Source organism: Bombyx mori, chromosome 18 (genome assembly GCF_030269925.1).
Source record: "Bombyx mori chromosome 18, ASM3026992v2".
Lineage (NCBI taxonomy): Eukaryota > Metazoa > Arthropoda > Insecta > Lepidoptera > Bombycidae > Bombyx > Bombyx mori.
Genome location: NC_085124.1, coordinates 9,669,705 through 9,685,868, shown reverse-complemented (window position 1 = coordinate 9,685,868; position 16,164 = coordinate 9,669,705). Strand labels below are relative to the sequence as shown.

Here is a 16,164-nt window from a genome sequence, read left to right as displayed (position 1 = left end):
TTTTGTTTAAAAGAATATGTGGTGCTTTGTTCTCAGATTAATTTACCTTTGAGCGAATATGAATTTATATTGAAACTCAGGAATTTCTGACTCTCTTACGAAAGAATTTCATTCATATACTATTCGTATAATTAAATTATGAACTGTTTCGGAACGAAGTTCCTTATGGGACGATGCGGAGGGGTACCATAACCGAGAAAAAACGTCCGTAACGTAAGATTTTTATTAGTAATGCACACAGTAACTTTGTAATAACGTACCAAAAATAACATATTTTTTTACCATTCATTGATCACGATCTCAGAGCGTTCATTTGCGCAATACACTAACTCTTATGCAAACAACCGTGAATGAAGTGTACCACAATAAGTTCGCACGTTACCGAATGACCGTGGGTTGTTGCGAAACCTCCAGTTTTATCTTCTTTATACCTCGAATAGAACTTAAAATTAATATTTTTATAATAAGGAACTTCGTTCCTGTCCGATTTCCCACGACACCACACATCTTTTTTTTTATTACACAGAAGTGTGCTCACTATACACATGCTACACGATGCAAAGATACCGCAAAGCAATTGCTGTATCCTGTCTTGAGACAGAAAGTGCAAGTCATATCCTACCTTATGGCTATCTTACCGTTCATACCGCAAAACATAAATGCTACGGATGATGGTAACCAATCATGCTAGTTGACAAAAACATCGTATCACCAGTCATAGTTGAACTTTTCTCAATATGTTTACCTTCGCAAGCAAAATTGAATTAATTCTCATTAATCGCGATTAGCTTAATAATGATGAGAAACTCACTTGATAATGATGAGAAACTCACCAAAGCCCACTGATGCCATAAAGCGAATTCTGACACTCACCTTGAAACATAAGTTCGAGTGTCAATTGTGTTTGAACAGCACGTATTCAAGATAGGAATTAGGGGGAGGAATAATGAAGCTACTATTACCGAGAGATTAAGGGGACGTTGTACTTACTCGTAGTTATAACCTCGACTTATATCACTCTGATGTTGCATATCCGTCTCTATACTGAACTAACTTTGTTAATTTTTTTTTTATTGCTTAGATGGGTGGACGAGCTCACAGCCCACCTGGTGTTAAGCGGTTACTGGAGCCCATGGACATCTACAACGTAAATGCGCCACCCACCTTGAGATATAAGTTCTAAGATCTCAGTATAGTTTATAACGGCTGCCCCACCCTTCAAACCGAAACGCATTACTGCTTCACGGCAGAAATAGGCAGGGTGGTGGTAAAAGTAACTTACGGTTTTATAGAAATATCTGTTAATTCTTTACAAATATGGAATACTGGTTGCAAATTCTGCGAAACACTGCTCTTGCTAGGGTCAGTGTTAGCAACACTCCGGCTTGAACCCCGTGAACTCACCTACACACGTTAGGGTCAAGCTGAAATAGCCTCTCAAGGCTATCAGCATAGGTAGGGAAAAAAAAGGTTACAAATATGAAATATGGAATATGGAACACTTTCTCGTCTAAATTGAATAAAAGTAGGACAATGTTGGATACTGTAACCACCAAACAAATTAGATCCTGAATTCATGAAAAAACCTTTTGTATTTTTGTATGAGTTAACATTTTCAATTAGAGCTTACTAAAAATCCGGACAAACTCTGGTCGGATTATTTGTCTGGAACCCGTTCGATCCACCCTAATCCTGCTTGGTAATGTCCACAAAAAGGTTTCGAAAAGGCTCCCTTAGGCTATTTTGTTAGCTTAGATTTTTCTCTGGCAACTTCTATAATTACCTCGGCCGCTGTTCCCGGATCTTATCTGATCATATGAAAATCACGTCTACCTGAGACTTCACACCTAGTTAATATCAGTATTTATGTTGTTAATTTTATCGTCTAATAGAGCCAACGCGCTAACAGTTTTGGACCATCCACAAAATATGGAGTTTCTAATCATTTGTGTTTCGAAGGAATAAAAAAGGAAAAAAATTACATTTAACACTAAAGACAAGAGAATATGAAGATATAAATTCTCTTTAACCCATTTTTAGTAATGAAATAAGAATGAGAATTACAATCGACAAGTTTAACCTAAGTCCAAGCTAAATGTGAAATCAATATAGACCTAAAATGTATAATTAATTACAGATGAATTTTGCGAGGAGTACCCTCACAATCTGATACCGACACCCGGCTACTGGATCGAGTGCTCGCGTCAGAAGATAGCGAGCGATACTATTTGGGACGAGTCTGAATCCGAACATGACAGTGGACCCGATCGTGAAAATGCAGAAGGTAAGTTGATAACGTTATGTAAAATCTAAATTAATAAGAAATCTGCTGATTTCCGTGACAATTAAAAGTAGAAGGCGCGCAATTTTTTGTTTATAAATCGACAAATTCATTTTGCAATTTTTATGGCAATAGGTACATATTAAATAAATTATATTAGTAGACAGACTCACGAATCTCTCTAGTGTTAAATGGCTGGCGAACCACGTAGACATCCCAACGTGAATACCACTCTCCACTTTTAAAGATGAGATAGAATTCTCGATTTTTTTCAAAAACGCATTTTTTCAAACAAACCACATTACTGTTTTACATCTGAAATATCCTCGATAATAGAATATCTACATGTAGGCTAGATGTAGGCTAGATGATGGACTTATTGTAATAATTGGCATTGAGCCTCGCTCCGTAAGAGTCGGAACATATAAGGTCAATATTACAGTCATGTCGCTATCAAATACTCATTATGGCAATACAACCAATATCACTACCTCGTGTGTCAAACTCAAGAGAGCGGCTCCTTTCATATCACAATCAAGAATGAATCTTTTTGTTTACAATTTAATAAAGTCTACGTAAAAACTCATTTTTAACGTGCATCCAAAGCGTACACAACGTACATCAACGAATAAAAAAATAACAAAGACGTCTTTGACAACGTACGCCAAATGTTATTAACTTCGCTTTAAGTGGCAGAGTTTTTAGAGTTATGTTTTTCATTTGTCTTTATACGAACATACGATCGATGAAGTTTTATTCTGTTGTGTTTTTTAATACGCTTTTCAGACGTATGTGTGTAAGGAATTTTGTAATAGTATGTAACGGAATCTTTGAACCCTAGAATTATCGAGAATATTCCACATAAGTCGAGTATTGTGTTTCCGCTATCTAACAATAGATGGCGTTGTACTTCTCGAGCGCTCTAGATACTACTAGATCCTTTTATATTCGTTAGACTATTCGGCGATAGATGGCGTTACTCTTACCGGCGTATTTTTTTTTTTTTTACTTAATAAGTGGACAATCCACTGTCCATTTAAAAATAAGCAGAAACCGAAGTTCTTAGACTTAAACATATTATCTCAAGGTAGTTAGCGATATTTACTTTGTGATATTCATAAAATCCGATAGCCAATAAATATCAGGAGAGCCTTGTAAACTATTATATGGTTTCGTTAAATCATTTAATATTAGAAAGATTCCATTTAACAAAATGAAAAGAAAGTCGCGCTTACTACAGTAGCAATGATCTTGAACACTAACCGATGAAACACCGGTAGGTGCTAGAATCGTGCTGGTTGAGCTAAGAACTGCTTTATATATCAAATATTTTACAAATACAAAATTTGGACACGTAATACGCATAAGTTGTTATTTGTAACGGAGCCATAAAAAGATTCGTACCTAGACAGTGTGAATACGTGTCCTGTTTGCTAGAATTGCTAAAAATGAGATTTTCAATACAAATAACTTCTACTTTATTCAGCACATTTTACGCTTGCATACAAACTTACCTTTCAAACATAATTTTTTAGATAAGAACGAGAATAGCACGATTCGCCATTTAATAATGTTTTGCTAAAAAAATTCGAAGCTACCAAATCATGCAGTTTTTTTTTATCAGTTCACTCTAGAAAATATTTTTTTCATAAAACAGAAAATAGATATTCAGTTAATCCATTTACATAATTTAGACAGACTGTCATAATAAAAATGGACGTAAATTTATCGAACACGATACGAATGCGAATTGAATAATGGAACAGAAAAACACAATACAAAAAAAAAACATTCGGAAATCTATCAAAAGTTTTGTATACAGCAAGCACACGGCCCTAAAGTTAGCGTCTCAGATAACGCGAATGAGAATTGAAGGGGGATTATTCTCCCCCTGTCACATTAACCGCGAGTCGAGATGAAAATTAAATTTTCCCCTCCCTTTTTCGTACTCCGGAACACCTTATACAATATGTAAGGTCCTTTACTGGCCCGACGTGAGCACTTAGATTTAATTCCGTTGAAAAGTCTTTAATTAATTGAAACGAGGATTATATTTCGACGACTCTGGCTATTGCGTCAGTGTTTTTGAAACCAGAAGATTGAATCCGTATTTATTCTTTTTATCGGATGGGTGGACGAGCCAACGTACATGTATTTATTCAAAATTTTACGATTTTTCGATTTGTCGGAAGTAATAGGTAGGATAACAGTAAAAAACGCGATATCAAACCGTAATAGTAGCTTAAATTAAGCAGATTATATTGAATTGACTATCAATTATTTTTTCCTAAGATGCGAGGACGAGCTCACGGCCCAACCGGTGTTAAGTGGTCACCGGTGCCCGTAGATTTCAACAGCGTAAATGCCGCTACTCACCTCGAGCCATGAGTTTTAAGTCTTAAGTTTTTACAGTACCTGGCTGCCACACATTCAAACCGAAAAGCATAATTGTTTCACGGCAGAAACAGGCAGGGTGGTGATGCCCTACCATCAGTGAATAACCATTATTAAATCAAATTTTTTTATGTTACACGAATCAATAATATTCGACTTTATTTGAATTTTGTCTAACACCAAAAAGAAGCAGATCTTATGCACAAATAGGACCTATTGAGTTATGAAAAATTCGATTCCAAAATTCTTCTTGTCATCTATTTTATTCGTACGTAAAATGATAACGCTACAGACTGTAAAAGCTCTGTCGAGTACAAAGGTATACGAAATAGGGAACAAAAGCCTGTGACACAATATACTCGCATGCCTTTTGCATTTTATTCCCCGTTTTTTGTTTCCTCTATATTTTCTTTTCAATATTATCTGCGCTGGTAATCACGCGCGTTTTCTGATATTTTTTTTAAGCTTCGTTTCCATTGCTAGTTGTTACTATACATCATTGTATTATAGTTTAATTTTATTTATCATTTATCTCCTAATTTTAAATGAAAAAACTACTTAATTCTACATAGCCACTGCTGAACAGTTCTTTGTTAAAGGTCTAGCGATGACAACATGTTTTCTTCTACGTAATCGCGTACATTAGTACTAATTTTTTATGTTTTATACGTACATTTAAAAATATATATGCACACAAATATTTTGTCAGAACCAAGTTTTCAGTTTCTTATCACTACTCAATAGAGACGCGAATCCAATGCAGTGGTAGATTCAGCGTAGCACTACTCTTGCTAAATGCCAAATTGCTCAGGCTGAGCCCCGTGAGTACGTCTACATACCCGGTCAAGCTAAAACAGCCCCTCGACGCTACAAGCACTAGATAGAAAAAAATTGAACTGCGCTAAGAATCGGTTTGTAAAGTCCTAAAAATGCATCAATCATAAAAAACTGTAGTTTATTTTATTTTCCTACGCACTATTGCGTACCTTATTTGTAAGCTCTAAAAAATATACCATTAGTTCGTTAATATTCAGATACCTACTAAGTATTTCTGTCACAGTGTAATCCTGCTTTCCGATTTGAAGGCTATCGCAGAAGCTATTTTGAATCAAAAATAAAATAATCAATATACTTTTACGCTACAAAATAACTGCTAAAAACAGAATTCCTGTTGGAGTGCATTTTATTCAGTGAACTTTGAATTTAATTAAAAGGTAACTGAAAACGTTGAATCGTATTTCAAATTCATGAAACAATTGGAATTTTAGTCATGAACGTTTTTGTTTGTGATCTGTGTAATTTTAAAAGGTTACATTAAATGATATACTCTGATTGTCGATATTTATTTCATTTTTTTAATAACTGTGGGATTACGTAGAATAAATATGTCGGAGACCACAATTATTAACACCATCGTCAGACATCGTATGGGCGAATAGGGCGATCGAGCTAAGAGATATTATTGAGTACACGAATCACGTTTGTTGTCTTAGAACAATTTAGAAATCTTCTCTTGACGTTAGCAAACGTAAACGAATGACAGTTCTTAGGACGGAGACACCGCTCTTCAAGAAGGCTGGTTGTTCAGTGTGTAATGGCGTCTACGCGCCTCCATCGGCTAGACTCTGTCGTAGCACGAAGTTAGCCGAGTTCCGACGATACCGCAATCGTGCTGCCATCTCTCGGGAATCGTGCTGCGTTTCGTTTAGCTACCAAACTAATGACCGTTACCGACAAATATATTTCTAATAGCAACCGCACAACCTGGGATACGTTATTGTTACAGTGCTGTGTAAGAGTGTTAGAGCAACGAAATCTAACTGAGAGCAATCGAGTCCCGCCCAAGGCTTGGATGAAAGAGATGGGATAGTGCTAATCTGTATCACACATAATATCATAATAAATCATTAATTATGATTAAAACCACTGTATTGAGTGATCCGAGAAAATATAGTTGTAAAGTTATAAATAAATGAAAAAATAAATAAGTGTAATCAGCCAAAATAACTGTTCGAAGAAAAAACCTTCTAGTAGTCTAATAAGGAACGATTCGCAATACACGAAAGCTTTTTAATTGGCATAAACGTAAGTGTGTTTGCCAAAGTTTAAGCAGTACTCATTTTATCGAAAATAAATCTTAAAAACTTTAGTCATTACTTGATTTCTTAACAAATATTTAATTGGGTGAGGTACTTATTTTCATTCCACTTCTTTGCAACTCTCTTCAGTTACTTACTTAACTAAAAATGCGAGATGATATTTAGATACTTGTTCGTCCACAATAATTTAGTTCTTTTATTTTTTATATTTAAGAGAGAGAGAGAGGGAGAGAGAGAGATAAAGAGAGAGAAAGAGAGAGAGAGAGATAAAGAGAGAGAAAGAGAGAGAGAGATAAAGAGAGAGAAAGAGAGAGAAAGATAGAGAAAGAGAGAGAGATACTTAATTGCACAACGAAACCAATTAACATTCAAAAACAGTCAACATGTAGATATAATTGTACAACAAGCGGTCTTGTCGCAAAAAGAAGTGTCTTCCAGAAAACCGTTTATATAAAAAAAAATGAGCATGTTGAGATTTCCTATTATTTATCAATAATTATAGTGGTCTATCAATATAAATCAAACCTTTACGTACATTACTGAACAATGAATTTAAGTAATGTGCAAAATAAAAAGATACCTTTTGGAAATAAATTCATTATAAAATCAAGCGACTTTATAAATATTTTTTTATTGCCCTTGTAGGCAGACGAGCATACGGCCCACCTGATGGTGAGTGGTTACCGTCGCCCATGGACTTCAGCAATGCCAGGGGCAGAGCCAAGCCGCTGCCTACCGTTAAATAAATATAAGGTCGCTTGATTTTATAATGAATGTTCAAGTTCAGTTTAGTCAGTACTTTTACATGTACAGATTTAATAGCATTGTGACGGCCCTAATGATATTCTGAAAGTATCTCGATTCAAAACTTCATATAAAATACAAAGAAACTGTGAAAGCCTACTTTATTATGCTAGTTTATTGTCATGTTAGTCTATTCACATAAGGTAGACATCAGCTTGGCTGTGTCTCTAACATTGCTAATGACCAACTGTGATTACTTATTATCACTCGGACCATGTGCTCGTCATGGAGTTCTAAACAAATCAATTTCTACTGCGTATTTTGGCTTAAAGCTATTATCATTTGCTGCGATAGATCTCAGGTCTGAGGTTAGCACATACATCCAAAAACTTTCCTTTTTTGGAATGAAGTTGCTTATGGGACGATGCGGAGGGGTACCCTAACAGGGAAAAACGTCCGTAACGTAAGATTTTTAATAGTTATGCACACAGTGTACGACTTAACTTTGTAATAACGTACAAATTAGTAATGCATACAGTGTACGACTTAACTTTGTAATAACGTACAAAAAATAACATATTTTTTTATCATTCATTGACCACGATCTCAGAGCGTTCGTTTGCGCGATACACTAACTCTCTGTCCTGGTGAAACTGGAAAGGCCTCCGGGCCACCAGTAATCTTTCATCATAAAAAAAAAAACACTAACTCTTATGCAAACAACCGTGAATGAAGTGTACCACAATAAGTTCGCACGTTACCGAATGACCGTGGGTTGTTGCGAAACCTCCAGTTTTATTTTCTTTATACATCGAATAGAACTTTAAATTAATATTTTTATAATAAGGAATTTCCTATCCGTTGTCCCACGATATCACACATCTTTTTTTTAAAGGTTTACATTGCTGCATTTGAAGTGTGCTTAGAGCTTTCAAATTTCGAAGCTCTTTACACATAAAAAAATGTTTAGTGGCTTTGATTACTATCCCCCATTTTCGATTTCCGAACGGAATCAGCCTCTTTGTTAAACTAATTGTGCATTCAAATTCGGCTGTCATTATTCCTGTCTCGTGACACAGACATAATATACACATGAGACAAACGAAAACCTGCATAATTTATTTGGTTCGATTGTAATTACTCGATTCATTTGAGATCAACTTATTTGAAATTGCAATTACGAAGTTAATTGCGGTATTTGACTCAAAAAACAAACAGATGAATGTAAATATGAATAAACAAATTAATTCCTTTTTCGAATACAATTTTGGAACTTAAATCGAAACAGCAAAAACTGTTTCACATTCCTCACTCCGATGAAGCGTTGTAATAATTGCGGTTGAATAAACAACAATTTGTGGTTTAATATGAATACAATTTATCGTTTTATGATTGAAATCATAAAATCACAACACACACTTAAAATTTAACAAAAAAATCCGAAAATCTCGAATCCGACGTTCTAATAATATTGTTTACTAGCTGACCCGGCAGACTTCGTAGTGCGTCAATCGATAAATAAAAGACACATAAAGGGGACACATGAAAGGAAAAAAAAAATTGTTTGTTTTTATATAATTCCGAGCTTTTAAACCTTCTCTGGATTTCTACAAATAATTCAAGACCAAAATTAGCCAAATCGGTCCAGCCGTTCTCGAGTTTTAGCGAGACTAACGAACAGCAATTCATTTTGATATATATAGATTAACTAACTTAAAAGCAAAACTAAAACCGGTCCTAACGTAAGCTCAATAAACGTAGTCCAATATCATGTTTTAAAAATTCAAAACTGCTCCAAGTAAGCTGGTGCACACGAGCTCCAATATAAATAAAGCATAATGAGTGTTAGCACGGAGTAGTAGAACTTAAACTGAGACTCGACGAAGACGACGAACTTCGTAGAACATTGGTTATGCAAAGCGGATTATTTAGAGTACACGGCACCAGCGAGACATCGTCTCATTGGTTGACTTGCTCCTTCAGCGGCTTTTTCGAGTGAAACCTCAAACGGAACTAAACTTTGCAAGCGATTGGTGTGAGCAAACTCAAAATGGCCTTGATGACTTACGGACTAGCAGTTTATTTACTACACTCGTAATTCAGCTGCGAATATAATTAGTCGACGCCTCTTTCAGAAAGTGCGTAGGTAATAATTAAAAAATGATGTGTGGTTTCGTGGGACACCGGATAGGAATGAAGTTCCTTATTATAAAAATATTAATTTTAAGTTCTATTCGAGGTATAAAAGCAAATAAAAGTGGAGGTTTCGCAACAACCCACGGTCATTCGGTAACGTGCGAACTTATTATGGTACACTTCATTCACGGTTGTTTGCATAAGAGTTAGTGTATTGCGCAAACGAACGCTCTGAGATCGTGATCAATGAATGATAAAAAAATATGTTATTTTTGGTACGTTATTACAAAGTTAAGTCGTACACTGTGTGCATTACTAATAAAAATCTTACGTTACGGACGTTGTTTCCCGGTTAGCATACCCCTCCGCATCGTCCCATAAAGAACTTCGTTTCAAAAAATTAAAGAACACTATCCTAATTCACTCTTCAAAAAGAAATCCGCTTGAAGCTTTACTTTTCCGTCTCTTTACACGATTGATTTAACCCACTTCTGCACTTCAGAATCCAGCCATCTCCAGGCAATAACGACTGTTTGTCCATTATTCCAGTTAAAAAGTTTGCTCGGACGGGTCGGCCTGAGCAAACGGGGGCCGAGTCCATCGGCTATATCTCATTCAACACACGTTTTCAATTTATCGGCTCGCCTCATATTGTCTATAACAGGCGCCCGCCGTCTCGCCTCCTCCGACGGCCCTATTCAAAAGTCATCTCATATGATAATGTAGCATTTGCTTCATCATACGGTGACCTGGCTACTTCTATTATCATACAACTAAAATCGACCTAGTATCTTCGTACCACGGAACGTAGAATTGATTGTATCTGTATCAGCTACCATACCGTCAAATAATGAAATGGATAACATTGACACAAAACATATTTTTTCTACATAGCATTTTTTTTATTGCTTAGATGGGTGGACGAGCTCACAGCCCACCTGGTGCTATGTGGTTGCTGGAACCCATAGACATCTACAGCGTAAATGCGCCACCCACCTTGAGATATGAATGAATGAATGATTTATTTTATTTCAGACAACAATAAGTCCATATGTGTACATATGTGTAGATATAAGTTCTAAGATCTCAGTATAGTTACAACGGCTGCCCCACCCTTCACACCGAAACGCATTACTGCTTCACGGCAGAAATAGGCAGGATGGTGGTACCTACCCGCGCGGCCTCACAAGACCAGTAAAACGTTATACCAGCATATGTTTTCAACGTAATTCTTCATTTAAATCGTAACATCTTAATTTTAGAATTACATTCATCAATGCTTATATTGTACGAAAATAAGTATTTGAATGACCGAATACTCAAACCGTACATTTTATAGCCGTATAACGTAGACGAGTTTGAGGAGGTTATCGTGGTGAACAGTCACCATCGCTCATGGCTAAAAGGAATACCAGAGAGCACAGCCAAATCGCTGTTGACCTCAAATAATATTTTGCTTACAGCAAAACCAACCAACATAACAAACAATATAACAAAAAAAAACGTGTGGCACTCGGGAACTGCCGCGGTAAAGCTATTGCATAGCATTTTTTATCAACTTATGCAACTATAATTAGACAATGATAATTTAATATTAAAACAATAATAAAACAAGACCACGCTATATTAAACATTAAAAAATTGTAAATGTATCTGGGCTCCAGTAACCACTTAACATCGGGTGGGCCGTGAGCTCGTTCACCCATCTATGTGAGAATGTGTTGAACGCGAGCTACAAGGTAGGCGGAATGAGGGGTATAAGGTTTTTTCGTTACGGAATTTCATGATTCGGTCACCGCGCTCAAGGCCCGCAATAAAATCTATGCAATAACTTAAAAATTAGTTTAGTAACTTTTATTATTTTTAAACACACGAGAACGTGGAATGAAATAGCTCTTCAAATTGTTTACATTCTGAATGCCATAATTTATTTGCGTAATTACTGGAAGGGCGTATTTTGAGCCCACACGCGTAGGTAGGTACAACCTTACTTTCTATTTCAGCCGCCAGTCATTCGTTTCGATTTGTAGAGGCGTAACAGCTGATGCACAATACAGTACTTCGATCTCATGTATCAATCGATATCAGTGGCATTCACGGTATGACGTCTGTAGGTTTCGCTAAACTAACAAAACGTAGACCATGAGTTCGCTCAACGATCAAAGCAACACCAAAAAAGTAATTAAAGTAGCCCAAGTGTGTGTGTGTGTACACTAAAATCTAATAACATATTAATAACACGGAGTATCACGAGCACGTATTAAAAGTTTCAGAGCAATTTACCGCTTTTGTTTCTCTCCCGAGTAAATAATATTTAATTACACGCTTCTCTCCTGTTATTTAAGTTGTTCAATACGTAGTATCGGTTTCCTAGTTAGTATTTTTTAATTTTCATTGTTCTTCCCAGAAGCAAACATTTCAGATAATTTACAATTATTAGTGTTCGTTCAGTGTTCGAAATTCGATCACCGACAGATCAAGATTTAGATTAAGTTTACTGGTGGTAGGACCTCTTGAGAGTCCGCGCGGGTGGGTTCCGCCACCCTGCCTATTTCTGCCGTGAAGCAGTGATGCGTTTCGGTTTGAAGGGTGGGGCAGCCGTTGTAACTGTACTTGAGACCTTAGAACTTATATCTCAAGGTCGGTGGCGCATTTACGTTGTAGATGTCTATGGGCTCCAGTAACAACTTTACAACAGGTGGGCTGTGAGCTCGTCCACCCATCTAAGTAATAAAAAAAAATTATGATTGTAATGAATTTCCTCCTTTGTTTTGTTCTTGCCTATTTTACTTTTTAAAACCGTTTCCATAATTAAACTACTTCAACGTCCTCGTTTTTTTTACTGACATTATATTTTTTCCGCCATTTTATTACTCGTTTATGACTGAAACTGTATTCAAACTGTCAGAAATATTATAGTGACAATAAAAAGTGCTATATCAAATCGTAAATGCTGTTTTAATTATGTTTATGACTCGTGAAAACCGAAGAAAACGCTGTTTCCAATTTCTTATTGACTATACAAAAGCACATCAATAGCTACTAAGCAAAACTGTACATATACGACAAAGGGAAGATCTTCCACCGAGCGGGTGATATTGCTCGGTAGTCCGACGGTCCGAATCATAGATTATACACTTAATATATTCGAGATAGATGCGCAACTCTCATTTTTATTTTTGCTTCAGTTAAAGTCCGGTCCAGCAGGCGTCGCTACGGTCGATTATTAGTCTCCCTACCCCCCACCAGGTGGCTTTTTTAGTAATTTTAATATTTTTAATAACTCTATGAAAAAATCTTATCGTTTAGAATCGCTGAAATTCCCGGTAGTACTTATGAGATATTAAAGAATGCTATATTGTTCAGCATTCTAATCGATAAGATCTTTTCATACAGAGAGAAAACAGTTTTTTAAAATAAAAAGCTGTAATTCTCTGTAAGCTATTTAATTTCCCTATATTACAAACAAGGTCCGAATGTTTATCTTCGGAACTTGTATATATGCAAGCTAATCTTGAAAATGTCGTAAGCGAGATTCAGGCATCTGTCAAATATCTTGTGTTCTACGATGGCTACCGCCACAAAACCAATTAGTTGACGAATAGATGAAAAAAAAGATAATTCAAGACTTTATCAAAATCTTAACAGATATTTATCACTTTAAGATTATTGATCAGAATATAGAGTTACACAGTTGGAAGCTCCGGATATTTCTACTACTTTACCAAGAATTATTCATAGCAGTTTCATCCTCACGACATATTCTTGTCTTTTGTCTTCCTCTACCCGCCCCTCTAATATCAATCTTGTGCGCTCGTGATTAGATTGATATCACTATGCTATTTATTTAATTCAAAGCAATCACGAGGTTCGTTCTGAACAGCTGCAACTTTAACTTCGACAGCTGGTAGGACGTATTGTGAGTCCGCATGGATAGGTACTACTTACTGTCTTAGAAATTTCAGTTGCGAAGCCTTTATGCATTCCCTTAATGGAGGTTGAGGTGGCAGTTGTACTTTACAATTCAGACTTTCTACCGCATGCCACAACACAATTTGAATTTTTGAACTCAAAAGATAGGTACATTAAGGCGATAATAATCACAAAGCACGATGTCACGACGTCACTCTTCACGCGAATTTGCTCTTACTGGCGGTTGGGCGTATTGTGAGCCCACATGGTCAGGTTCAAACATCCTGCCAAATTTTAGTCACGAAGCCTTGATGCGTTCCGGTTTAAAGAATGGGACAATAGAATTTGGACTTCGACCTTACTTTTTAAAGTGGGAGGTGACATATACATTGTGCTATACATATCAAAATGTAAAAATTAAAAATTGTAATTTATACTTGTATTGTATTTTAAAAAAAACACGTTGGAAAAGATCCTAAATTAAATGAGCACTTTGAATAAACCAGATAAGCCTTTCGCTTTACGCTAAAGACGCACAAACACAAAAGATTCGCAATTAACATTTAATTAGCTTTCTTTGAGTGCCCGTACCGGGGCCCTATTTACCTGGTTTTAATTACACGGAATCTTCACTACAGCATCGTCTATTCGAGCCTTCGAAACAGATTAAATAAAAAGAAACGATGCTTATTGTTTTTAGATCACTGTGCAAGCTGTTTTGTTCTCGGTGCACCGAAAAAGGCTTTCGTGCACAGACGAATATTTCAATTAGCGTTCACCGAATCCATCTTAATCTAAAACTAAACATAGCATTGTATTGTTTGCTTTTCTTCTTTTAATTTCCCTAATTGTTTATGACTCTATTTTTCCTCCCGTATGTTAGGCCTTTTGCTAAGTTTTTTTTTTATAAATACATGGATATTTAATTCCATTTCGCGATAGTCGTAGCGAATTGTGGTCGGGCTTCACTAGTGTAAATTTTTAGATTTGTTCGTGTGTCTCTAAACCGATTGATTTTAAAATTTGTAAAATTACGTAAGCGTTTCAAGGCTTATGATGTTGTATTACATAGCTACGTTTGATATCACTGCCCACATTGTCACATAAATCGTGGCCTAATGAATAAGACATCGGGTGTAATGTACTGAGCGAAGAGACTAAGCTCTGACTAAAATTAGGCAAGAATGTTTAGGAGAAGGCTTTTCCAAATAAAATATATGCTTGTGCCAAAAAAATGTACAAGATGAAGGAATAGCAACGTATAAATTATTTAGTTAAGCATTACGTATTTCATTAATTTTGAAATTTATTTTATATCAATTTATTATTATTTATTTATTTTAATATATTAATTTAAATTTATTTATTTTATTAATTAAGCATTATTATTTATTTAGGCAGTAGCGGTAAGGCGTGTTATAATTCGTCCGTCCACGTGACACCAAAATACCACCATACACAACTACCAGGCGAAGGCTCATTCTAATATGGGGCATCCTTCAAACAAGAGAACTGACTACTTTGCGACCGAACAAAACTTACCATCATTCGTTATTCCGTCAGGCAGTCGGCAAAACATATTTACATTATAGCCTAAATTGCTAACATCTAAACACCTATTTACAATCAGGAACAATGCTATCTATCTATTTCTATCTTTGACATACTACAAAGGTACGAACGTCATACATTGTTCTGTACAAGATACAGATATCTCCTGGATATCAGATGTGTGCATAATAGCGTGTCAGTTACAGTAATTTGTAACAAAGGGTCGCCTAGGCTCCCTAGTTCAATCCCCGTAATGGAAGATTGTCTTCATGAGATAGCAAACACAATCTCATCTCTCAAAGTGTAAATAATTGGGGAATTTATTCTCATTTAACAGGATTTCAATTTTTGATAAGTAATAAGTCTTCAGTAAAACACGAAATCAAATTCTCAATTGCATTAGAGCAACAAAAGTCTCATTGTCAATGGTCGGTAGCAACTTGTTTGCCCATGACATTGCCAATGCACTAGTTTCTCTCAATATCACGTAGACTATATCAAATCAAATCAAATCAAATCAAATCAAATCAAAAAAGTTTTATTCAACATAAATGAAAGTACATACTTATTGAACGTCAAAAGAATTACCGCCAATTCACAAGAATTAGCCTCCGTCCTGAGAAGAATTGGCAAGAAACTCAGCGGGCATGTTTTTTTTTTTTTTTTAATATTAGATTTTTATTTTTATTTTAAAAATTTTTTTTTTTTTTTTAAATATTCATATTACAATAAGTAATTATAACATAACAATTTTACAATATTGAAATTCCCGGAGCGAGCAACTCATTCCCACTTTGTGCAATCTTCTAGATAATCATTGACTTTATAGTAAGCTTTATTGCACAGATGTTCTTTAATAGTTTTCTTAAACCTATGTATATGTAGGTTCTGAACATCTTGTGGGATTTTGTTGAACAGGCGCACAGACAAACACCCGAATGAATTTCGTATCTTATGTAACCTACTCATCGGCACAACAAGCTTGTGTTTGTTCCTAGTATTTCTATTATGTATGTCCGACATCTTAGGAAACTCCTCAATATGTTT

The 16,164-nt window shown here is 35.7% G+C and overlaps 1 protein-coding gene and 1 long non-coding RNA gene across 3 annotated transcripts in view; both read left to right on the top strand.

Annotated features, from left to right (window-relative positions):
- The window catches only part of LOC134200577 (uncharacterized), a 481,544-nt gene that overhangs the window by 266,704 nt on the left and 198,676 nt on the right, over positions 1-16,164 (top strand). The gene's annotated exons all lie outside the window — the stretch shown is intronic.
- Positions 1-16,164, top strand: part of LOC101743267 (uncharacterized) — a 117,114-nt gene that overhangs the window by 45,356 nt on the left and 55,594 nt on the right. Inside the window, exon 5 of the mRNA XM_062673703.1 lies at positions 2,138-2,284. Coding sequence (XP_062529687.1) covers positions 2,138-2,284 — 147 coding nt within the window. The remainder of the gene's footprint in view (positions 1-2,137; positions 2,285-16,164) is intronic.